The sequence below is a fragment of the Nansenia antarctica genome, assembly GCF_963989245.1.
Source record: "Nansenia antarctica genome assembly, chromosome: 3".
In the NCBI taxonomy this organism is placed as follows: domain Eukaryota; kingdom Metazoa; phylum Chordata; class Actinopteri; order Argentiniformes; family Microstomatidae; genus Nansenia; species Nansenia antarctica.
This window is the reverse complement of record NC_137688.1, coordinates 42,561,728-42,587,730: the sequence shown is the minus strand read 5'-3', so window position 1 is coordinate 42,587,730 and position 26,003 is coordinate 42,561,728. Positions and strand designations below refer to the sequence as shown.

The 26,003-nt window shown below is 46.1% G+C and overlaps 2 protein-coding genes across 3 annotated transcripts; one reads left to right on the top strand and one right to left on the bottom strand.

Moving 5' to 3' along the window:
• Positions 1 to 8,728: 8,728 nt before the first annotated feature.
• hikeshi (heat shock protein nuclear import factor hikeshi) lies at positions 8,729 to 12,177 on the top strand. 2 transcript variants are annotated; one of them, XM_080526759.1, is made up of 5 exons: positions 8,729 to 8,841; positions 9,181 to 9,418; positions 9,935 to 10,086; positions 10,306 to 10,358; positions 11,875 to 12,177. In XM_080526759.1, the coding sequence occupies exons 1-5, from the start codon at positions 8,812 to 8,814 to the stop codon at positions 11,927 to 11,929; spliced, it is 528 nt and encodes a 175-aa protein (XP_080382885.1). In that variant the 5' UTR covers positions 8,729 to 8,811; the 3' UTR covers positions 11,930 to 12,177. The 2 variants fall into 2 exon arrangements, with proteins under 2 accessions (XP_080382885.1, XP_080382886.1); XM_080526760.1 differs by having other exon boundaries at positions 10,240 to 10,358.
• Positions 12,178 to 12,839: 662 nt separating this feature from the next.
• On the bottom strand, positions 12,840 to 19,083 carry eed (embryonic ectoderm development). The gene is made up of 12 exons (XM_080526850.1): positions 18,976 to 19,083; positions 17,241 to 17,393; positions 16,937 to 17,029; positions 16,344 to 16,409; positions 15,661 to 15,786; positions 15,330 to 15,411; positions 14,961 to 15,052; positions 14,726 to 14,859; positions 14,515 to 14,617; positions 14,218 to 14,376; positions 13,631 to 13,704; positions 12,840 to 13,484 (listed from the first exon to the last, which is right to left on the bottom strand). Exons 1-12 carry the CDS (start codon positions 19,075 to 19,077, stop codon positions 13,358 to 13,360), a joined length of 1,311 nt encoding a protein of 436 aa, XP_080382976.1. The 5' UTR covers positions 19,078 to 19,083; the 3' UTR covers positions 12,840 to 13,357.
• Positions 19,084 to 26,003: the final 6,920 nt, after the last annotated feature.

The window sequence follows — 26,003 nt, the reverse complement described above, 5'->3', positions numbered from 1 at the left end:
GTATCCTCCTACACTGCCTATTTAGCTCCATTAGGCTAATAGCCTCGCAAAATCAAAGGGACAGCCTCTGCTTTGAGAGTGGTGTCCCAGCTTTCTGTCCGCCATAGCAGATCAGAAGCCGGGGAGAAGATCTCAGTCCTGCCGTGCGCTTCACATTATTGTGCCAACGCGCGCACCGGACAATACAATGTAAAACGCCTCTCCCTCTCTCCGTCGTGAGGAGGAGGACAAAAAGGCGCTCAGAGCACAGCTCTGAACCCTAAAAACACGATTATCCGTAGGGATAAAAACCGGGTTAGGGCGTAATCCAGCTTTTGTTTCGTCATCAGACATGATCAAACAATCTGCCCGTGACGAGAGAGCGCACAAACACTCGCTCGCTCAGCCGTAGTCAAGGCGAGGAGTAGACTCGTCTTGAGAGACAATAAAACGCAACCCTCATGACAAGCTGAGATGGCAGCGTAAAACTTTAATAGTTCCTGCCGCCAATCCCTTGTCAACAGCGACTGTAAGAAGCACAAGAACGTTTCGACCCGACAACAGACAGGGTCAACGTCCTGTCCCTCACACCACTGTGTAAAACTCGCCAGCGCGCCGCATATCCCTTTGCAGTGGATTGCGCGCGCGCACTCTGAAATGGTCTGAATGACCGCGTCTGTCAGACCCCTGCGTTCTAACAATCCCTCTCAGTAACCAGGCCATGAGGGGCCCCCCCTCATAGGCGGCCCCTTCACCAAGCCTCCGGCTTGAGAGAGTGCATCTTGTCGATGAGGTATGGGCCATGGGCCCTCTACCAACATCTCCATCAGTTCCGGAAACCACGGGGCTCCGGGACGGTCCGGGGCTACAAGAATTAACTCTAGCCTCTCTGACCTCACTCGTGCCAACAGTGGGAGGATAGATGTCAGGGGTGGGAACGCGTATAACAGGACCCTCGGCCATGGGTGGTGTGCGAATGTATCGACTCCCAATGGCGGGTTGTCCTGTTCGCGCAGGCCGCAGGGAGAACCAAAGGTGACACTGCGCATTCGTCCGTGACGCAAACAGAACCTCTTCTGCTTGCCCGAACCATGCCCAAATCAGCGACACAATGGAGGGTGCTAACCTCCAGTCGTCGTCCCTCGGGCCTCCCCGTGATAACAGATCTGCTCCTTCGTTGAGCAGACCTGGAATGTGGAGAGCTTTCAGCGAACTCAGGCGACTCCGCGCGCGATGACGCGCGGGTCTCTCCAGTAGCTCAGGTCGGTTTTAACCGATCTCTGTATTACAATCAACTTGCGACGGCGTCTCACTGGAATCAGTCGCAGTCCTGCGAACCGCCTCTGCAGTCCGCGCATGTGTAACAGGCCTAAGGGGACCACTACATGGGCTGTAGACATCAGTCCTAGTAAGGACCTTCTTGACAGAGCGGTGATCGTATTTGTCACTCGACACACCCGGAGAGCTGACGTCAGTGTCGCTCTCCGTGGTGCCGATAAACTGGCCTTCATCTCGGCAGTATCCAACTGAATGCCTTGATAGGAAAACTGTTGAACCGGCCACGGAGCACTCTCTGTCCAGTTTACAGCTAACCCCAGCTGAGTGAGGTGCTGCACCAGTGAGGTTGCGTCCCGAATGGCTCGATTTGGGCATTGGGCCAAGACCAGTAGGTCGTCGAGATATGCTAATATGCGTATCTCGTTTCGCCTCAGTGGTTCGAGTGCTGTCTGCACGCATTCGGAGAAAATTCGAGGAGCAAGCGTGTACCCGAAGGGCAGGCGCGTGTACTCGTAAACCTTCCCTTGGAAAGTAAAACGTAGGAATTTCCTGTGCCACTCTGTGATTGGCACACGAAATACGCGACCCTCAGGTATCTACGAAAGGGGCGTTTCGCCACTCTCTCGTTGAGGACCCTAAATCTAGTCTGGGTCTCATGTCTCCCGAATTCTTTGGGACAAGGAAATATGAGGAGTACCACCTCATGTCTCACTGGTCCCTCGGAACCAATGTCACTGCGCCCTTTGTTAGGAGATTCGTAATCTCCTCCTGGAGCGCACATGTCTTTATCGGGCAGGACAACAAACAGTCTCTCTCATGCCCCTGAAGGGCGGAGGAGGCTGAATGAACTGTAGTGCATATCCCCTCCTCAATGTCCTGTCTAGTCAGCCCGACAGAATACCTGTCCCTTCTAGCCATTCTGCATAACGCAACAACAGCGGCTGGACCGTCTGTTGTGGTGCAGTCGACAGAAAAAACTAGAATTTCTGTATGATCCCAGCCGCCGCTGTACACCGAGGAGGTGGCACAGCCCAAGGCGGGGTCATTTCGAAGGGATGGGCTGCCGTCTGTAAAGAGTGTTTGTTATGTGTAACAATGCTCTTTATTGACGCAGGTTTATTATGCCTGATAATCAAAGAACCGGCCGCACGCTCACGAGCTGGGCCAGGTCCTGATAGACATGGAGGGTTTTTTGATGTACATAACGACCCCTCTATACGGCTACAGACAGGGGTGTTTAACCTCTATTGTGTCGTGATAGGGGTAAAAAACGTTAAGCAGAGAGCTGGTCACACGCTAGTAAGCTGGTCCAGTCTCCGCCTTTGTTTCTAACCGGTAGCGATTGGACCACGCCCTGACAAGGCAGGTGGGTCACCGCTCTGGTAGATAACAGACCCTCTATACGGCGACATACAGGGGTGTTTAACCCGCTTTGTGTCGTGATAGGGGTAAGCCTGTTAGGCAGAGAACTGGTCACACGCCGGTAAGCTGGGCCCGTCTCTACTGTTATGCAGAAAACTGGCCACACGCCGGTAAGCTGGGCCAGTCTCCGTCTTGTTTCTAATCGGTAGCGATCCGACCACACTCTGACAAGGCAGGTGGGTCTCCGCTCTGGTAGATTGCATGGAAAAAGCCACCTTTACTGAAAAAGTAATGTGGGGATTTACCCTCTTTTGCCTCTTTATTTTTTGAGGTAGGAACAACTGGTGGGGGTCATCACCGACCCTCCCGCCAGTGAAAGCGGTGGCGGGGTCATTACCGAACCCCCGCCAGTCACGCATTCCTCTTGCGTTTACCCCCACGCCATGCTGTGGGGGGGTTACGCTGCCGTGGGGGGCCGAAGCGGGCACCCTCGGTGGTCGGCGGCGGAGGCTGGGAAGCCTGAGTAGGGTATGGCGCCGTCGGTAGAGGCGGAGCCCACCCTGCATTACGCCGCGCCCTCCGTTTCGCAGTCGCCGTCACTGACGGTCTACCTGCGGAGGAAGAAGAAGAGGTGGAAGGTCGCTGAAGAGGGAGGTGTCTGGCCAGGTGCTTTTTAGCCTCCTCCATCGCGGCCAGGCGCTTTGTCATGGTATCCATGGCGGGACCGAATAGCCCTTGTCGCTCTATTGGAGCATTCAGCAGGGCCATCCGGTCCGCCCCGGTCATGGTGGTAAGAGACAGCCACATTTGCCGCTGCTGTACCACCGCATTTGCCATCAGGCGACCTCCACAGGTCGCGACGCCCTGGGCCAGGTGCATCGTCGCTGCACTGAGCTTGCTCAGGAGCTCCGTCTCCGCCGCAGACAGACCGTCGGGTCGGTCTGCGGTGAGCTTCGCAATGGCAGCGGTAAACATGGCGATGTTATTTGCCGCCGCTGCCGCCTGGGCACCGAGAGCGTAGCTCTTGTCCACCAGGGCGGCGTTAAATTTGTCACGCTGGTTAGGCAGCGTGGGTTTCTTGGGCACCGACCAAGCGCTGGACCCCGGCACTAAGTAGGCCGCCAGCGCTGGTTCGAGCGGTGGGGAGCCATTGGTCATCCCCTCCGCGAGTCCCTCCACTCTAGTAAAGGGCAGGAACGCCTTTACCGGCGCCCTGCTTGTGAGTGGTTCCCTCCACGTGTCCTCCACAAACTTATCCAAGCCTGGGAGGACAGCGTTAGGAGGTTGGTCCTGTCGTTTCGCCCTCCCCCCGTAAAACAATTCCTTCTCCCAGAAGGACTCCGTCGTTGGGGGAGGGGAGGCAGGACGGGGGATCCCCAACACATCCGCCGCAGCTTCCAGGAGGCCCTGGAAGTCGTGGAGGAGTGATGGGGGGGCGATGGCGGGGAGCTCGTGAGCCTCTACCTGCCGCTCGCCCTCATCAGAGCTCTCTGACCCTGACACCGACGCCGACCACACAGCTGGCTGAGGGCGGCTTGATATCAGGGCTGGTTGAGCGGGCGGGACCATCCCTACTCGGGGAGTCGCCCGCCCAGAACGCCGCTCTGGGGCCTGTCCGGACGTATCATCGGCAGAGTTATCCGAGTCGGATAGCATCTCCGAGATAGCGCCCGTCAGGGGAACGCTCTCCTTGAACCAGGCCATCCTCCTACTCCTGTCCTCGACGGAAAGGAGAGAGCAGGGGAGGCAGCTGGGGGAGGCGACCAACGCCGCCTCGGCATGTTCGGGGCCGAGGCAGACGTGGCAGTAGTCGTGTCCGTCCTCCGCTGCTAGGGAGCGGCAGCGGCAGGAGTCCCGGAAAAACTTCTTTATCAGCGGCGGACGATCCATCTCGAAGGGAAAGGCTGGCGGGTCCTCCAGTCTAGTAGTCGTCCTTCTCAGTCTTCAGATTCAACCCGTGCTGAACTTTTTGGGAGAATGAGGGAGCGAAGGACGCCCCTTTATATAGCACCCCAGGGCGGGCGCAGACATTGAAAAATTCAGTCATTGGCTACTTTAGGTAGCGGGTAAACCAATAGGAGCAGAGCTCCCCTATGGGGCGGAGCTCCACGATATAGAACCGCACCGCTAGGCAATCCGCTTGCAAATAGCCGCTATTACCATTGAAACCTTCACAGCTACTGCTGCCCGTGTGCAAGCACCGAGCGGGTACGCGTAAACAGCACACGCATAGTGAACGAGCGCTGACGAGCGTCCACATGGATGAAATTTGGTTTTGACTTACCATATTTGTAAGATGAAGAAGACTATGAGCATGTATCTGCATTTTGACATGATGTACAGGTGCATCTAAAAAAAAGTGAATATCGTGGAAAAGTACATTATTTTCCGTAATTTAATTCAAAAAGTGAAACTTCTAGATAAATTACACATAAAGTTAAATATTTCAAGCCTTTTTTGTTTTAATGTTGATGATTATGGCTTACAGATGAAAAAAAAAAAATCCAGTATCTCAAAATATTTGAATATTACTTAAGACTAGATTAAAAAATATATTTATAATACAGACATGTCGACCTTCTGAAAAAAATAAAAAGTATACACTGTAGTGCCGAGAGACGGGAGTCGTAGGCGGCGTATCAAATGTCAAAGCTAGACGTTTATTGAATGACATGAACGAGTCTCAACCACACACTTCAAGCAGTAACTATAACTGACCAAACAACTTGGGTACCACGCACTTAACAGTCCGTGCGGAACAATACTCCCAACCCATAGTTCTGTGGGTGAATTATGTCAACCCACCACACAAGCCCCCCCAGAATTCACCCATAGTCAAAATCCCTGTGTCGGGGAGGGACGACGATCCGACCCCGGCGGGTGCGGGACGCAGGGGCAGGGGCAGCCGGGGCAGCCGGGGCAGGGGCAGGGGCAGGGGGGGCCGGGGCAGGGGGAGCCGGGGCAGGGGCAGCCGGGGCAGGGGCCGGCGCAGCTGAAGGCACCGGGACCGGGGGCGGGGGGTGGGGCATGGGGGGGCGGCCACGGCGTGGGGGCTGAGCCAGTTCCAATGACCGGGAAACGTCCACGTGAGCGGACTTGATCCTATCAATGGAGACCGTCTCGTGTCTACCACCAACGTCCACCACCATGTTCTTGTCCCCGTGTTGTAGGACCTTGAACGGGCCATCGTAAGGGGGGCGTAGGGGGCCGCGGTGGGCGTCGTGGCGAATGAAGACAAAGTCTGACGAGCGCAGCTCGGTGGGGACCCGGAAAGCAGGGGTACCGTGCTGTGAAGTGGGGACGGGTGCAAACACCTCAGCGGCCTCCAGCAGGGAGGAGCGCTGCCTGGCTGCAGACCAGGGGACAGTGGCATCCGGGATGAAATCCCCGGGGACTCGTAGGGTTTGGCCGTATACGAGTTCGGCAGACGAGGACTGCAAGTCCTCTTTGGGGGCACATCTGAGGCCGAGCATGACCCACGGAAGTTTGTCCACCCAGTTGCCGTCCGTCAAACTCGCGCGTAGGGCCGCCTTCATTGAGCGGTGGAACCGCTCGCACAAACCGTTAGCCTGGGGGTGATAGGCAGTAGTGCGGTGCAGTTTTACCCCCAAACCACTAGCTACAGCGTTCCACAGTTCCGAGGTAAACTGCGAGCCACGGTCAGAGGACAGGTCAGACGGGGTCCCAAAGCGCACGACCCACGTGCCGATGAACGCACAGGCCACGTCGGAAGACGCCGTCGAGGAGAGGGGAACGGCTTCCGGCCAGCGGGTCGTCCTGTCCACCATGGTGAAAAGATAGGTGAAGCCGTGAGAGGCGGGCAGTGGTCCCACAAGGTCGACGTTGACGTGGTCGAACCTCCTCTCAGGAACAGTGAAGGGCTCAAAAAGGGCTCCTTCAACGGGACTGACGTCGGGGTCACCAGTGTAGTGCCGAGAGACGGGAGTCGTAGGCGGCGTATCAAATGTCAAAGCTAGACGTTTATTGAATGACATGAACGAGTCTCAACCACACACTTCAATGAATGAATGAATGAATGAATGAATGAATGAATGGACTTTATTGTCATTGCTACAGTACAGGTACCAAACAACGAAATTTAGGAGGGGTGGCTCCCCTGGTGTTAGGAAAGGGAAAAAAAAAAAAAAAACTTTTAGAAAAAGAAAAAAAATCACAAGAAGGTAAGGAGCTGGTTTACATAAATAAAGGCTATGTACACAATCCACTGTACTATACTGCACAGATAGTCAACTAGGGTTGTCATATTGCACAATAGTATTTTTTCACGTTATTTAAAGTGTCACAGTTTGCAGGCTTGAAATGTACATGTTTGTGCCTCAGCACTACACCTGATTTTTTTTCAGTCCAGCAGCTGCCATACAATCCACCCAGACTGTCCAGGGCCCAGAACTTAGGTCTTTGCTGTGTTCAGGGCCTGGACGGTAACTATAACTGACAAGTTATCAAGCAGTAACTATAACTGACCAAACAACTTGGGTACCACTTGGGTACAACTTGGGTACCACGCACTTAACTGTCTGTGCGGAACAATACTCCCAACCCATAGTTCTGTGGGTGAATTATGTCAACCCACCACAACACTCAATACTTGGTCCGGGCTCCTTTTGCATGGAACAATGCAGCGTGGCATGGAGGAAATCAGCCTGTGGCACTGCTGAGGTGTTAGGGAAGCCCAGTTTGTTTTGACAGTGGCCTTCAGCTCATCTGCATTGTTGGGTCTGGTGTCGTTCATCTTCCCCTTGACAATACCCCATAGATTCTCTATGGGCTTCAGGTCAGGCGAGTTGGCTGGCCAATCATAATGTTGTATTATGTAGAATGACTGCAGACCAGTCGCCCTGACCTCTGTGGTCATGAAGACGTTTGTGTGCCTCGTGCTGACCCACCTCAAGGCCACCATCAACCCCCTCCTTGACCCACTGCAGTTCACCTACAGAGCCAACCAGTCTGTAGACAATATGGGACTCCACTTCACCCTCCAGCACCTGTTTGTGGACTTCAGCTCAGCATTCAATACCATCACCTCAGTACTTCTCCAGGACAAGCTGTCCTAGCTGAGCGTGCCTGGGCCCACCTGTAGGTGAATCACTGACTTCCTGACAGACAGGAAGCAGCATGTGTGGCTGGGCAAGCTTGTCTCGGAGCCCCAGTCCATCAGCACTGGAGCCCCACAAGGCTATGTGCTCTCTACTCTTCTCCCTCTACATATATAGCCTACATGCAAATATACTTTTAGAATTAAGGTATTCTGATTCTGATTCTGATACAGTATACAGAGATAATATGTGACACGGTCTGGTGAAAAGGTCAAAGTCTGGATGTCGCACAAATGACCAAAAAAAAAGGTAACAAAAATATATTTGTTTGCATATTACAAAAGATAAAGCGTTGAAGAGCTATAACAAACAACAGTTTTAGGATCACTAAATACTTATAATTTGTGAATTGGATTCACTGTATCTGCTGGAGGCTACTGGGTAAGTGATAGCCTACATGTCTTGTAAACAACAAATGTAAGTTTTAGGACGTGTTCAAAAGCAAGGACTGTGTGATCATCTTCCTTATCACTGATGCCACGTGTTTGACAGAATGATCAGAGTTATGAGCAAGATTAGTGTTATGAGCTAATTAAATCTCAAGTAAGCAAGATCAATCTCCCGGTATTTTCTATTATTTCCAATGGAAGTGAACCCCCACGAGACAAGTGTTTGTCCCACCTAGCAACAGTAGCCTAGGAGGGCGGGACTATGGGCGGGTCTTGACAAAGGGTGATGTGTAGGCTAGTTGATCTTCTCTCAGCATGTTGTGATGTACTAAACTTGCAGTTAGATGTTCATAGTGATGTTATTAAGTATATAAGTTATAAGTATATCTTCTTCAACTATGTTCTATTTACCTCATTTGAAATCTTACAATCTGCACTTTCATAATCTGGAAAAAACGGAATAATGACCTTGCCCTACCTGGGGACTTTTTCACTAGACTAGACCCTGTCACATATAATTGAGGTTCGCGCTCTTATTTTGAAGGATGTGCAAAAAATCGTGACCTGGAAGTGGCTGGTTTTATGTTATGGTTGAAAAGCTCTATCGTGCGCACGGAAAACGAACTTATAGTTTATGGTTAGTGGCTACAGTAGTGTATGAAGTGTATAACCTTTATCGAATCAAAATGTTCGGCTGCTTGGTTGCCGGTAGATTGGTAAGCATGAACTGTATGGAAACTGTATGAAATGTATGGCTAAATACTTGGTTGGTAGCCTGTATAGCTCAACATTAAATTATAGGAATTTTTGTTTTCAATATCATGGGGTCATGAAATTATCCCAAGTGAGCTAGACCTCGGTAGACCAATATCTACTCAACAGGCACATTAAACTATTCATTCATTCATTCTATTCATTCAGCATTCATTCATTCTCCGTCTTTACGTATTTGTAATCGTGAAGTCATTTCTGCATCGTTGTACCTATGTATTTCTTGTCGTGTTATGACATGGGATCCAACATTGTAGGTGTAACAACTGTTCTTCACAATTCAGGTCCAGACAGACGCAGCGCAAATTTCCAGTGACAAGTTCGTCTTCAATTTACCAGACTATGAGAATGTAAACCATGTGGTGGTCTTCATGCTGGGCACAGTACCTTTCCCTGCAGGGATGGGTGGGGCTGTCTACTTTTCCTTTCCAGACTCTATCGGTGGACAGGTGTGGCAGCTCCTGGGCTTCGTCACCAATGAAAAACCAAGTGCCATCTTTAAAATATCCGGCTTAAAAGCAGGTGAGCATGAGACCGTTAACCATGAGGAAGTCGCATGCTAATAGTACTAGATCCCGATGACCCAGACATCTGTTGTGCGCAAGGAATTGCATTCAATAAGAGCACTTTTTTCAAAACATTAGGCTACTTGTTTACAAAATCTCCAATGTCAATAAAAACAAACAATACAATAATACATCCTTATTCCTTTGATTATCAGGAGTTACAACTCTGGTTGTGTAATAAAGGTATGTAGGAGTCAAAATAATCATAACCATGGATTATATTTCTATTTGATAGTGTCTTTAAGGAACATTTCAGTCAGTTTACATAATGCTACATTTCTGATACTTAGGGTTGTCAACTCTCACTCAACTCTCACTCATACCCTGATATTTTTTTTTACAATATTTCCTCTCCGATTAGACATGCAAAGAGGTCTGACCAGGCTTTGAGTATCTTGCAAATTATGTTTATTTTTGTGAACTATTACTTGACTCTATCACTGAAGTTACTGAGTTGATGTTTGTGTTTCAGGTGAGGCTGGGGAACATCCATTTGGAATGATGGCAGCACCACAGGTTGCTTCCATGGCTCAAGTAGGTGTGTCTATTGAGGCTTTGGATCAGCTGGCTCAGCAGACACCTGTATCAAGTGCCATTGTATCATCTGTCGACTCCTTCACGCAGGTTAGAACCAGAGTCATTGGATACCGCAGTTATGATGTGCACCAAATACAAAAGCTATTTTGGACAAAGGAGCAACTGTCAAGTAGGCTTTTATGCCACAGGACTCCATCATGTTACAGTTACTCAAGTCTGTCTCCATCTTCCTCTCCACAGTTCACTCAGAAGATGCTGGACAGTTTGTATAATTTCTCCTCATCTTTTGCTGTATCCCAATCGCAGATGACACCAAACCCCTCGGAGATGTTTGTCCCCGCCAGTTCTATCCTCAAATGGTAAAAAACATCAGTGTTGTAACCTTCAGGCAGCTGATTGAATATTAGACTATAGTTATTGGACCGGCTCATGCTACACTATTGAGATGGGGTGTTATTAAAACAGTGGGAAAGTAGAGGTAACAAACTAAATGGATACTAAAACATTTTATGATCACACTTATGGATGATCAAAACAAGAGTTACATTCCACTTTGTGTTCAATTCAACACTGAGTATGTTTACAGGCACGCTAAGAATCCCGGGATATGGCAATACTCAGAATAGGGCATGATCATTTAAAACACCTTATTCTGGTTATGTTCCTGATTGACCAGAAATAAACATCAAAATGGAATTTGGGTAAACTTCCCCTATAATAGAACTATTGTCTTATTCTAAGTAAGTATTGTGAGTCAGTATTGTGTGCATGTAATCACTATCACAACCATTCAAATAAGTGTTAGTGTTGCTGGGAGTCAAGTTGACTACAGACCAGTTGCCCTGACCTCTGTGGTCATGAAGACCTTTGAGCGCCTCGTGCTGACCCACCTCAAGGCCATCATCAACCAATTCCTCGACCCACTGCAGTTTGCCTACAGAGACAACTGGTCTGTAGACGACGCAGTCAATACGGGACTCCACTTCATCCTCCAGCACCTATGCCAGCGACCCATAATGTACACTATATGTACACTACATATGTGTGTGTGTGTGTGTATATATATATATATATATATATGGACGTGAGTCTGCCTACAGACGACAGCTTCCTGGTGCAGCCAGAACAACCTGGAGCTCATCGCTCTAAAAACTGTAGATAGTAGTGGACTTTAGGAGGAGCCCAGCCCCAACCAACTCCCCAGTTAGCAGTCATTCAGATCCCTGGGAACAATCATTTCACACCTCAGGTGGGCGGAGAACATCACCTCCAACATCAAGAAGGCCCAGCAGAGGATGTTCTTCCTGCGGCAGCTGAAGAAATTCAATAAGGCGCAGAAAGTGATGGTTGAGTACTACATGTTTATCATCGAGTCCATCCTCAGCTCATCGATCACCGTCTGGTTCGGTGCCTCCACTGCCAAGGACCGAGGCAGACTACAGTGGATTTTTTGGTCAGCCGAGAAGGTCATCGGCTACAACCTGTCATCTGTCCTGGACCTGTTCCACTCCAGGACCAGTAAGAGTAGGAAAGATCAACACTGGTCCTTCCCTGGTCACCACCTCTTCCAAAGAAATCTATCTGGAAAAAGGTTCCGGTCTATCAAGACCAAAACCTCGCACTACACTAAACAAGCCCCCTGCCTCTCACTGACTGGGACTTCCCAACCCCCCCCCCCCAACATTTATTCAGATTTACAGGCTAAATAATTCTATTGCTTGTATATTGTTTTTGCACTAACCTCACCAAGTCAATTTCCTGTATGTGCAAATATACGTGGCAATAAAAATAATTCTGATTCTGAACCAGAACTGTCAAACCTTCCTTAGCTTTTAGCATTGAAAGTAATGGATATTTTTTTATCTCCTTCCCCAGGTATGAGAACTTCCAGAGACGCATAGCCCAGAACCCTCATTTCTGGAAGACTTGAGGTTCCACCATAGAAGCAGTGCATCACAAAGTGGCATGGACATAGAGACAAAGACTTGTTTTTCTGCACTTTATTGTCCAGAAGGCCATTCCATAAAGTGGTCTTAATGAGTTGAAGAGCGAACTTCTGTGAAATTTGAATCAACTCATGTTCGATAGAGATCTGGCAGAAATGTCCTGTTACAGGAAACTTGACTCAATCTCCAATTGGCACCTAAATTATGTTTTTCTAAAATCTGGTGTCAAGGTCTAGCACTGGCCGTTATGCGCTTATTTCACATTTTATTTGTTTACAAGTATATTCAGAGTATTTGGCGCTATTGGAAAACAGGATATTTACGCTTTTATCATTTTCATTATAGACAGAGGGCAGCTACATGCTTCACCTTTAATACGTCTTTTTTTATCAGACAAATCCATAAGATGCTCCTACTCCTTCTAAACCACTAAAGCTTGTTTGATCTTAACTGTTTTATGCCAGGTAAAATTCATCTTAGTTAGTGTTACACTCCATCTGAGGGCTGGGGGAAACATGACCTCTCAAATTCAGACTGAGCTCTCTTGTTGAAACGATCAGCCTCTATTGGTAGGAAGCAGCTCTAGAGTTTTCTATGTATACATGGCTTTGTTTATAACTGTTTGCCAGGAGATATCATTCAAAAGATGCAATAAAGAGCAGAGATCTGTATGTACTTTAGCCAAATATGTTGCGAAACAAAATGTCTATGGATAATAAAGTATTGTATTCTAACATCAGATAGCTGTCCTGAAATGAAAATATTGCTTGTACGGTAAGCTACAGACCATTTTTCTTTTGTAGTTTCCCACCGCCTTTAGAAAATGCTACACAGCAAGTTTAGAAAAATAGGTTTTATTAAAGCCTGCCAAAAGTGAAGAGGAGGCAAGGTGTAACCAAAATGCAAGAGGGAGATAAAAACAAAAGTTGTGAGAACCCAGGAAGTATGGGAGCTGGACAATTGACTCACTTAAAAAGGCACAGGGGACCACAGTGTAACACAACATAACCAGAGCAGACTTAGGAACAGATGCGAAAGTGTTTACAATTTAAAATCCCTATTCAGGAGTTTAATAGCTTCATTTTTGCAAAATAAATAACAGCCACTTTGGCTGAGAGATTTACATCTAAGAACAAGGCATATGTAATAAACAGACCATATATTCACTATTTTAAGTGTTGCATCTGTTTCTATGCCTGTTCTTGGCATGTGATGACAACACTTGGGTTCACTGGACTGGTGTAAGAGATATGGCTGAGAGTCCTTTTAACCTATACTTCACCAATCAATTACTTGTAGATCCATGAGGGGGGAGTGAGCAAGTACACACTTCAAAAGAAGGGTGGGGAAAAAGTAACACACACCAGACACACATCCATGAAATGGGGTACTGGTGCTCATTGCCAACATCATCAACGTAGCCGGTCCCAGCGCCAAATTGAAGCGTCATCGCAGACTGCAATCAAGATACTGCTGTCACGGCTGAAGCTAGTTTGCCTGATGGCTGAGGTACATCTGGGGAGGGTGAGAGTGGTGCACCTAAAGAAAAGAGAACAGAATGGTATTCACAAAGGAAATGCAATTACTCTATGTAAGTGAGCTATAATTTGTGTAATACGGGAACCCTGTAGGATTCCCATAGAACTATGGTACATGCCCTTAGCGGAGTTGAATTGAACTCTTACTTTGCTTTGTGCGGGTCCTCCACCTCAAGGTCCCACACATATAGTTTCCCCACCTGGTTTCCCAGAGCCAGCATCTAGACAAAGAAATCACGATGAATGATATACTACAAACAATCTGTAACACCTCTTAACATGGAGAGATTCAATCCATTAGTAAATGCATGCAAATAAAATGCCTGTCTGCAAGTTAATACGCTTATAGCGGTCATGTTGCTACACGTCCCTAGATACTGACTGTGTTAACCAAATTTGGTGGCAATTGCTCCAAGACATTTAAAAACCACAACATTTAGAAGCGCAGAAAATCACAAGAACATTTGTCTTTATCACACTAACCCGAACCCTTTACACCCTTGAATGCAATAAAAAATATGTTTAATGTACGGTATAGTCATGCTATTCAGGCATGCTTTATGGCTGCTTGCAGGTATATTGTATTGCTATTTTTTTTTTGTAAATTTGATTTATGTTGTCTATGTTTATGTTACATGTTTTCCTTTTTCATGTACAGCGACGTGATATTAAATGCACTTCAAACAAAAGTGTGATTTGACTTTACAACTACAGAGAAGTTGATACAATCTTACTTTCTGCCAGAAGTCCATGGAGAAGCGCATGTACCAAATGTCACACTGACTATATTCAAAGCGACCAAGGATTGTGACATTTGACTCATTTGGTTTGACGCGGTCGATGTCGTCTTCCATCTTCCCGGGTTTCCAACACACAATGGCATTCTCACAGGACTGATAAAAACAGAGGTATCGGGTCAGTAAATAGCATTTGCAAAAATCTAGTTTATGTGTTGGTATACTGCATGTAAAAAATGCAGACCAGAAAATACTCAGCTTTATGTAGCAATGACAATTCAACCTCATTCTTACCTTGGACAGAATTAGATCTCCCAACCAGCGTACACAGTCCACATAGTTTCTATGGATGTCTCTCGTAGAGAAGTCAGGGAAGTGAATCTTCTGGGAGACAAACCTGTAGGAAGACAAGATCATCTATTAAAGCGATAGTTTACTCAAAATACAAATTAGCACAATTGCTCCCCTATGAAGGTTACCTATGGGTAAGAGTCAGTCTTTTCACCTGTTGGTCTTAGAGGGGTTATACTCATAAGATCCATGAATGGCTTTCTGCATCCTCTCGGAGTTGATTCTCCAGAGCTTCAGAGAGTGGTCCATTCCACATGACATTATCTTCTCCCCAAGCAGGTCAAAGTCCTTGGAGAAACAAATATAGATATTTTTTTATTTCATCAACAAAATCTCTTATTTCTAATCAAGGAAACACATTGATCTGTACCTTGTCGTACTGTACTTACAGCGCTGAGGACTTCATCTCGATGACCTTCTACTCCCCCAAATATAGCCACGAGTGTATCCGTCTGGATGTTCCACATACGAAGGGCATGATCTGAAGAAGCATACATGAGCAGATGAGCTATTTACATGCACAAACATACAAATAATGTGTGGCTTAATTGTGTCATTTTGTAAAATGATGTAAATATTGATAGATGCTAAACAAACTTTTCTCTTTCTTTTACATTTACTGCTAAAATTGGAATGCAAGGGAGAAAGATAGTGGGACCTAGTACAGAACAGCCAAACCCAGGGATTCAACCATTTAGGGGATAGTACATGTACATGAGGCGGTTGTGACATACCCACTAACTACACTCTATTTTTACCTTTGCTGACAGATAGCAGGAGGTTTGGGTCCCTTGGGTGGAACTTGAGCTCATTGATGGCATTCCCGTGTCCCACGTAGTGCTGCATTACAAACAAACTGATTCAGAGAGCTGGAAAATCACCTGATATCAGAAAACTATTGTATTTTGAAAACTATGATCTTTAATAACACAAAGAATAACACTGGATAATGTAATCACGTTTCATAATGTTATCTGTTGTCTGTATGTGTGTGTTACTTTGTCTTGCAATGATTGATGGAAAGATGATCAACAAATCTAAATGTAAATGTAGTGTTCCAGTCTTCTACTGAGAAAGTGGTTCCTCTACCTTGATGCACTGCATGGTGATGTGATTTATGACCCGAATTATGCCACGAGATCCAGCTACAGCCAGGAGGGGATGACTTGTGCTTGTGTCAAAGGTCCAGGCACAAGTGTAGAAGTTCTCATCTGCCTGAAGGCAACCATAGTCAAGGGGTAACATACACAATTCAGGGCTCTGATTCTACCTCAGAGCAGTGGATAAGCAGTAGGGGTGTAGCGGTACACAAAGATTTCAGTTCGGTACGTACCGTTTTTTTTTTTTTTTTTAAAGTCACGGTTTGGTTTTCGGTACAGCAGGTTAAAAATTCACAAAACATATATATAGTCGTGGACAACTGTAGTTGTTTATAAAGGGCTGGTATGATTTGCTGGCTGAAATGGGGACGAGGGAACTACGTAACAAGGCTCGATTACTTCCAACATGTGTTTAAAACCGAACCAAACCGAAGGACCCGTACCGAAAATGTTCGGTAAGGATATATGTATGGTTACACCCCTACCAGTCAGTAGATGGAAATTGAAAGATACACATACATTTCTTCAGTTGCTTGACAGGACCTAATCCCATTGGGATCAAGAAAGATGTCTGTCTGTGCAACTTCTTAAATCACTATGGAAGTTGTGGACATTAGTTTTTTTTCTTCTTCTTCTTCTTCCTGGCCAGTTAGAAACATTTGGGAAGGATACATCTGCATCCACGTAAGACTGCAGAAGTCTGATCTCTCCTTGAGAATGGCACTCGTACAGCGTGACCTGGAAAACAAATTATCCCGCAGTCAGCAGCAGTGACAGACAACTGGCTAATATGGCTGCATTGGTGTTGGTTATCAGAACACCTACATTTTAAATGTAGTTGACAATGTGGAGTTGTATTGCCTTCATATTCTGGTATTTTAGCTACCTTAATACAATATATAGTTATATTGTATATAGGTAGAATCTACTATGGCAGCTGTCAGATGTTTACTCACAAGACGAATTCACACAATTCTCAACATAACCTGCATAATGATGTACTACCTACTTGGGATACAGTGTTGGAAGTGCTTAAGTCATTGGTGGTCTAAGTGAATTTAATGACAAAACGTATGGCAAATTGTTGCTAGACAATCAACCAAAAATAGTTAAATGTGCCCACAACACATTTATGTAGCATGATAATTCTCAAGTTGGATTTCTGAATTATGAAAGCGGCATCTTCCAAAAGCTTGTGTTCCAAAGCCTATTTCTGGCCTTACTGATTAAATGAAAACTGGGGCAGAAATAGGCAAACTACTTACTCTATTGCTCCCCACTGTAGCAAACACCAAGGGGTCCCCCTCTTTACTGTGCCAGTTAAACTGAACACCAAACAATGGCTGGCCATGATCCTCCTGTGGAAATCACCAAATGAATTAGTACAATTAAACTCAGCTGTTAACAACTTACGAAGTCGAATGTGAACATGTTGAGGGTTCTATTTTTACACCTTAGACACAATGGTTGAACAATGGTCAGCAGCATGAATGCGTTTTCGCGTGCTCTAACAAAGGTCTTAGGACACTTGTTGACAGATTATGTTTCATGACTGCCATTAGTACTCACCCTTAGGCTGTTGACACACTTGAAGGAATATTTGCACTTCTTAGACTTCCATTTTCCTTTGCCCCAGCTCTTCCTGCCTGGAGCGTTGGCTGTGTTGGTGGGTGTGTCTGGACGCTCGACATTCGTCCCGCTCTCAATACTGACAGCATCATCCTATAAAATAAGATGGTTAGCAATGACATGAAATCGTTCAGCACTCCATGTCACGTGTTGAGTAGTTTATAATTAACAGGGAGATGCTTACAAACTAATACTTAACTATACATTTCCTGAATGAGAACAGATAACACAGCTCATCTGGCTAATATCTATTCTCATAAAAAAAATAAAAACTGATTATTGCATCTAACATTAGAGATAAATCAGGAGAACACACTCAGTTACATGACTCAAATCAGTTGCTGTTTGGTTTCTAGCTTTAGAGAAGAGCAGTACAGTGTTGACTAAACTCACAACTGTTTTCAGGCCAAAGATTAACAGGAAAATCGGGTAGAATTCTCTTGTAAATTTCCGTGTCTCACACCGGGCCACATTACTGACAAAGGGGTCGGTGGTCAAACGGTGGTCAAAGGGGTGGTACATTAATTCTGCCGACCATTGGTGGCAGCACTGTACCTTGTTCAAGACTCAGAAACGTCCAGTGCGTTCAGTGTTTTTTGGATGCTCTAATAACGGATAGGCTAGGGCTATAGCCTAGTTACTATCTTTGAAGGTACTAGGCCCCTAGTATCTTCAAAGATGTGGGACACGTTGTCACATTGGTAAAGTCAGGTTAATGTTACTAAACCCATTCTGCCAGACTATCAAGCTAGCGATCGAGTCTTGTCTGTTTGACTAGTGTACAGTAGCTAGCTCACGGAATGCCATTGACCACAGATGTTATACAGATGCCCCATGTCATGATGTCAAAGTAGCACTGTTATTTGCATGTTCAAATGCATTTGACATTCGCCATTGTTTTAGTGTATTGATTACGATATATGATTAGCTATACGAGGAATAAGCTAGCTAAGAAAGAACTAACGGTAAACAAAGAGAAAGGCCCGGGGAGATAATGTGTTGGCTAGCTGAATCAGTGTAGGGCCTAATTTGCTAAATACAAATGGCATATGCAATTCCATGGAACAGTATCAAAAACAGGAACATCTACGCCTTCAGGCTTCAGTAGTTAGCTATAATTCGATTGTAACCTAACTGGCCTGGGTTATTGCCTAGTGAAGGAATTGAATGACATCTCCGATCATATGAATGCAGTAGTTAGTCGGATTTGGTTACGGTTGCTAGATAGCGAACATGAACATTTCATTTGTCTGTTCCAGGGGTTAATCTAAAACCCTCTCACCAACTCCACAACACTATCATCTTACATCTAGCTAGCTAATAGCCCCGTAAACGAGACTCGAGCACTGTTCTGTGCTGGCTTGAGAGTCGCTTGGGGAACGCTGGTCTTCCTTGCCAGACCCATGGCCATGGGGCTCCACTATGGGGGGGGTAGAGGCTCCACTATGGGGGGGGTAGAGAGAGACTCCTCATCCAATTGAGTGCAGCAGGCAGCAGCCGAACCAAAGCTGAAGGATGTTCTAATCTACAGCCCACTGGAGAAGTAAGCATTAGCCACACTAGGCTGCCGCTTGAAACTTTTGTGGCTAGGCTTCTTTGGGTGATGATGTGCACCTAACAAACACAATAAACCCAACATCCCTAAAACATACATTTGAAAACGGTCTTCACTTACGTTCTCATCTCCCGAGAGATCGGGATTGCTGTTCTCATCACTACTTAATTTCTGTTTTTTCGTCGGCATCTGATTTCCCGCTTCAGTAGCGGTCTCAGACATGTTGCTTCTTCTTCTTCCTTCACAAGCCCACCTACATGAACGAATCACTTCCGTGTCAAGTTCTCGTGTGACGAACCTTCAGAATAAGAGTCGGACCTTTGCAAACACGGTTAGGTACACCACTCGAACAGTCAGAGTCCGACAGACAGGGTGTGTTCGAAATGGCATACTACTCATATTAGATATAAGTATGCGAGAGCGTTCACAGTATATTACAGTATGCGAAATTTGAGTATGCGAGAAAATCTTGTATGTATACTAGACTTTGCTGAATATTTGAGTATGCCATGACTGGACACTACTGGGGTACTAAATCCCTTAAATGCATTGCATTTTGCTCTTTAGTCTCGTCAAACTGCGTCATACAAACTTGTCATACAGCTGTTGTTTACATCGTCCGATAGCCTGGGAACCGAGAGCTTGCAATAAACATAGTTTTTTGCACAGATTTGAGTGTGCAGATGCTGCTTTCTTGCACTCTATTTGATACTCTTCAGCTGCAGCACCCCAGCTAAGTCTGATCACAGATGAGTGGTGGTATTTTCACTATATTGGGAATTTACATGGTGAAATGCAGACATGACTACATTGTCATGATTACAAAGATACCACTTGAAATGCATGAAATCCATGTTTATTTGTGTCTTACACACGTTCGCCTAGTTGGGTTGTATTGTGCTTGCTGTAGCAAGCCCATGCTATGTTATTGCTCCTATATATTTATTTGAATCCTGTTCTTTTACCAAATGCTAAGACAACAATAAATTAAGCTAGTTACTTTAGCTAGGTAAAGATATTGGCCCCCAAATCATTTTACAACTTGTTTAGCTAATATCTTCTGAGTCATTTCTGTCAAATCCTGCAATTAAGGTATCTAAGCAAAGTAATGTAGCTAGCGAACAGAAATGGGGAAAAAACCGTCAGATCAGATATATAAATGGGTTATTTTGATAAAATGGACACATTTTGGGAATATACTGATATTGGCATACTAATTATGAATATAGGCAGTATGCAGTATACTCACATTGAGTATGCTAGTATGCAGTATGCTAGTATGCCATTTCGAACACAGCCTTAATCTGGGTAGGCCTACTTTGTCGGAAAGTTAATAGATACAGAAGGACATTTCCATCACATTTCTGTGTCTGGGGTTTGACTTCGAGAAGGGTATCTTCTACTCTTCTAGAAGTTCTGATCCTAGATAGTGAAATCTTACCTGAGGACACTAGGGGCAGGTTTCACAGACAAGGCCTAAACACACTTTCAATGTAAAATTTCCATTTAAGATGCTTTTCAATCTAGGATTAGGCTTAAGCCTTGTCTGTGAAACTGGCCCTATACCTATGCAGCTTTCCCCCTGGTTGTTGCTGTCTTCTCAGTCAACTGACCCGCTTAAATAAGGGCAAAATATGAGATCAAATAAAGCACTATTCAAGCAGATTGAATTCAATTGAAGTATTTATTGAATTCATGAATGTAGATGAACGGAGTGGCAGCCACGGTAATATAGTCGGCCACACTAGGTCCTCTAGTGCCCTCTGGTGGCCAAGAGGATAATGTCCATGTCGCTCTGGAGTTCCTGTTCCTCTTGGAGGTTTTGATGGAGCTGACGAGGCTGTTCTCACTCTCCAGGTCTGGTCCTCAGACACCAGTTTGATATTTGTAATTTTAAGTATTTAAAATATACATGAGGCGAGAGCCCCAACCCCAGGACCTGAAATAATGAATTAAGAGTGAATTAAGAAATGAACGCACGCACGCACACACACACACCATTTGTGAGATATAGGCAATGTAAAACAGATTGTCTCTCAATGAGAGATACAATGTGGCCTAATGCATCCCAGTCATTGACAGCATCTTACCCGCTAGGCTGAGGTGGCTGGCTGCAGGCTCCCAGTCAGCTGTGCCTTTAGCTGCCGTATCTCCACAGCCAGTCCCTCAGAGCGTCTCTGCTCTGCCTCCAGGGATGAACAGACCTCACGCTGGGAGATGAGGCTCTTCTCCAGGGCCATGGTCTTCTCATACAGCTGCTGGTCCCGGTCCTTGAGCTGGTCACAGACTTTCTCAGCCTCTGCCATCCATGTGGCCACAGCCTCCTCCAGCTCAGACTCAGAGCAGACCTCTCTGACCACTCTTAGCTCCACAGTCAGTTTGTCGCGTTCCTGTAGAGCCATGTTCTTCCCAGAGAGGGCAGCGTGGAAGTCATTCTGAAGCGAGGAGAGAAGAGCAGCCATCTCCGCACTCTGCTCCTTCAGGGCATTGTTTTCTGAGCTCAGCTTGAGGAGCTCTAGAAGTCTGGGGTGGCTTTCTTTGGCCAGATGGTCACGGTCCAACAGCACACTCTGCCACTGTTGGAGGGCAACGGTCAGGTCGGTCTGGAGCTGTTTGCTTCTCCTCCTCTCTACCTCCAGATCTGAGGCCCTCTGGTCAGCTCTCTGGTTTGCAGTGGAGAGGAGAGCATCTTTGGCAGCGTTTTCCTCTCGCAGGGCCTCCATCTCAGAGCTCAGGGCCTTGTGTAACGCGGACGCCCTCTCTAGCTGGTCCTGCAGCGCGGCACCCTGACCTCTCTCTGCCTCCAGGGAGGACACAAGCTCCTGGATCTCTCCAACCTTGGCTGCGTTGTCCTCCTGCAGGGCCTGCATTCTAGAGTTGAGGGCTTCGTTCTCCGCCCTCTCCCCTCGGAGGCCCTCTTGTAGCCGGGCGTTCGCCTCCTGAAGCTCCTGGACCTGGGCCTGCCTGTCCAGGGCGAGCTGATCACGCTCCTCCAGCGTTCTCATCTGCAGAGCGAGGGCGGCATGAAGCTCACCCTGAAGCTTGGCAGTGGTGTTCCGACCGTCCCTCAGCTCTGAGGCCTGGTGGCTGGCCGTCATTTGGAGCTCCAGGTAGTTGGTGAGGTAGTCTGGGCCCTGGACAGTCTGGACGGATTGATGGCAGCTGCTGGACTGAAAAAAAAAAAAAGGCACAAATATGTACATTTCAAGCCTGCAAACTGCGACACTTTAAATAAATGTGCAATAACACTATGTGCAATATGACAACCCTAGTCGTCTATCTGTACAGTATAGTATAGTGGATAGTGTACATAGCCTTTATTTATGTAAACCAGCTCCTTCCCTTCTTGTGTTTTTTTTTTAAAGTGTTTTTTTTTCTTTTTCTTTCCTAACACCAGGGGAGCCACCCCTCCTAAATTTCGTTGTTTGGTACCTGTACTGTAGCAATGACAATAAAGACCATTCATTCATTCATTCATTCATTCATTCAGATAGTTAGAGTAACTCACCAGGGCCGGCGTTCCACTCTTCGAGGCAGCATGATTGACTTTGACCAACTGTTTCAGAGAGGCCTGTCCACTGTTAGAGGACTTGTCACCTCCCACAGCTGGTGCCTCCTTGACTTGCTGGATTTGGGCCGAGAGGGCAGCCCGATCACCTGCACCATGGTGGGAGGAAACGTAGTAAGCAGAAGCCTCCTCCTGGAAGTCTTCGGCGATGGACGCTTGTTCCCCTGTGTTCCTCGCCTTAGCAGAATCCTGGGGCAGACACATCACATGAAACAGAGGTGTCTAACATTAGCCTGAATGTAGGGTCTTCAATTGAAGCAGCTTATATTTTCTATATACTAATCTGATCAAATATTATGGGACCTCTCCTAATAATATAGATCAAATCTCACCATTTCTAGGGACGACTGGCAGGGCTCTGAGTAGCTGTCCATGTCAGTGGTGTAGTGGGCAGAGGCCTCATCCTCTATGTCCTCAGCTATAGAGGCCTGCTCCTTGATGTCCTCAACAATGGACGCCTCAGAATCGTCTTCCTGCTCCTTATCAGAGTCCTGGGCATTAGTATGTAGCCAGTGTTTTCAACTAAAGCAGCTTCAGATTATTATTATTATTATTTATTTTTTAATCTGATCTAATACGGAGGCCTCTCATAGAACATGCACTGTTAACATTAACTAGAGTGGATAATATCTCACCGTTTTTTTTAGGAAGGACTTGTCCTCAGCTCTCTGGCTTGGCTCAGGGTAGCTGTCCATAGTGCATTGGGCAGAGGGCTGGTCCTCTATGTCCTCGGCTATAGAGGCCTGTTCCTCGATGTCCTCAACAATGGACGCCTCTTCTCCCTGCTCCTTATCAGAATCCTTGGGCAGAAACAATCAATCACATGTATTGTGCTTTTCAAAACACAATTGTCTCAGTGATTTACAATAAGAAGAATACAAACAACATAAACAATAAATACAATACAAACAATATGAACTGTTTAAAGTATCTTCGATAGTCTAGTCTAATCTAGTATGGGACATGTATTCCTGCCAGATTGGGTGAAATCTCACCAGTTTTTTGAAGAATGACTTGTCCTCGGCTCTCTTGCTTGGCAAGAGAAGTAGAAGTCCGTGCTGCAGCATACACAGGGCTCGTTTTTTTGCTCCAGTTTTTTTTTGTTTTCTGAGGATTTTTTTGCTAGTCTTGCAATCTTGGCCTGTAATGTGTTAAGGGTGCTCTGGTGTTTGGTGGCACTGTCAATCTTCTCCACGCGTTCCTTCAGCTCCTGTACATTCTGGTCGAAGACAGTCAGTTGCAGCACCCGCAACCGCTCCTCCACCAACTGCTGTACGACCTTTTCAAGTTTAAGGCGACTGCCCGCATTCGCAGTGATTTTCAGCTCCAGCTGTGGTTCTAACGCCACGCCGTCCAACCTCTGCCTCTTCCCCTCTCTCTCCACCTTCACGTTGCCCTCAGGTGTAGGACGCTTCAGACCAGACACAGTGCCCTTCTCCTCCTTCACAACAGTGGCTTCTTTCTCTTCTTTCTTCTTGTCCTCCATCTTTGTGGTCACCTCTTTGTTCTGTCCTTTCCCAGTCTCATTTGAAGGGGACACAGGACACTCTTTCCTCCCCTCTTCTTCCATCTTTTTCTTCTTCTCCTCTGCCACGGCAACTTCCATTTTCACCTAGAGGTAGTGTTGTTTTCGATCATGGATTTGGCACCAAAAAGCTCGAACAACCGAAGCGTTGTATCTGCAACGAGTCGCGCGAATATTTCAATATCCAATTCAATTCAATTCAATATATTAAAAATTAAATTAAATTAAATATCCGCTCCAGCTGAACGTGCTTCCCGCTCTATTTACGACAGATGAGAGAAGGGTCCAGCTGCAGACATCAAATCCATCACCCGGAAACGTGATGTACCATTTGGTTGGAGCGCGTCATCGTAAGCGCGTCGGTAAGTAACCGCGAGAAACCGCGAGATTTTGAAGGATCTTAACAAACACGGCGACATTTTATAGGACATTTAACGAACAATAATTTGAACACGCAATTGATAAGAAGAAGAAGAAGAAGAATTACAAATACAATGGCAAATGCAGCTCAGGTGAGAATTTCGAAATATTATTAATGAACATGTTGTAGTTTTCAGATGTGTATTTATTATTTAGGTTGTTGCATGTGTTACGCGGCTGTTTCGCACGTAGTTTTGTTCATCTGGCTTGGCTAATTGGGTAATCCTATGTGGTTTAGCGTTATCAGAGATATTAGAGAGATATTAGATTAGATTCAACTTTATTGTCATTGCTGAGTACAAGTACCAACAACAACATGCAGTTATGCATATAACCAGAAGTGCAAATAGTGACAAAACAAAGATAATGATGTACAGCTGGCAGGGCTAAAAAAACGCTGTGTTGTCTTCAACCACTTAATGTTATTTAAAAGTTCACAATAGCTACATTCTCAGATGTCTACCGATTACTTATCCCCCTATTTTTATTGCTTGTTTTCTTGTTTTTGAGAGCTGACTTTTTGCAGGCGCCGAGTTGTGGTCCCGAGCAGAGGGATGACTGGCCACCAACGGAGCTGTCCGTGTCTGACCACTGGGGGTTGGACACAACACTGAACACTACACTACACTGGACACAACACTGAACACTACACTGGACACTGGACACAACACTGAACACTACACTACACTGGACACTGGACACAACACTGAACACTACACTACACTGGACACAACACTGAACACTACACTGGACACTGGACACAACACTGAACACTACACTGGACACTGGACACAACACTGAACACTACACTACACTGGACACAACACTGAACACTATACTACACTGGACACAACACTGAACACTACACTGGACACTGGACACAACACTGAACACTACACTACACTGGACACAACACTGAACACTACACTGGACACTGGACACAACACTGAACACTACACACAACACTGAACACTACTGGACACTGGACACAACACTGAACACTACACTGGACACAACACTGAACACTACACTACACTGGACACTGGACACAACACTGAACACTACACTGGACACTGGACACAACACTGAACACTACACTGGACACAACACTGAACACTACACTGGACACTGGACACAACACTGAACACTACACTACACTGGACACAACACTGAACACTACACTACACTGGACACTGGACACAACACTGAACACTACACTGGACACTGGACACAACACTGAACACTACACTACACTGGACACTGGACACAACACTGAACACTACACTGGACACAACACTGAACACTACACTACACTGGACACTGAACATCTGTCATTACGTGAAGCGCATTGAGTCGCATCTTGTAAGAAATGCGCTATACAAATAAAACTTGAATTGATTTGATCCCTTGTACACTTTTTTGGGCATTTGTGTTGCAACACACCTGTACATTGTGCACTCTACCCTAGGCCCTTATTTTACTCTAGACAGAAGGGTCGTAACACTTGTTATTAATTCCATTTGGTATACCTCAAACTTTCTTGCATTTCTGGTGTTTGCATTTTACATATTCTAAATATATGCTATCTACATGTCGCACTGGATGGGGTTAGTGCTGTTGACTCATCAGAAAGTA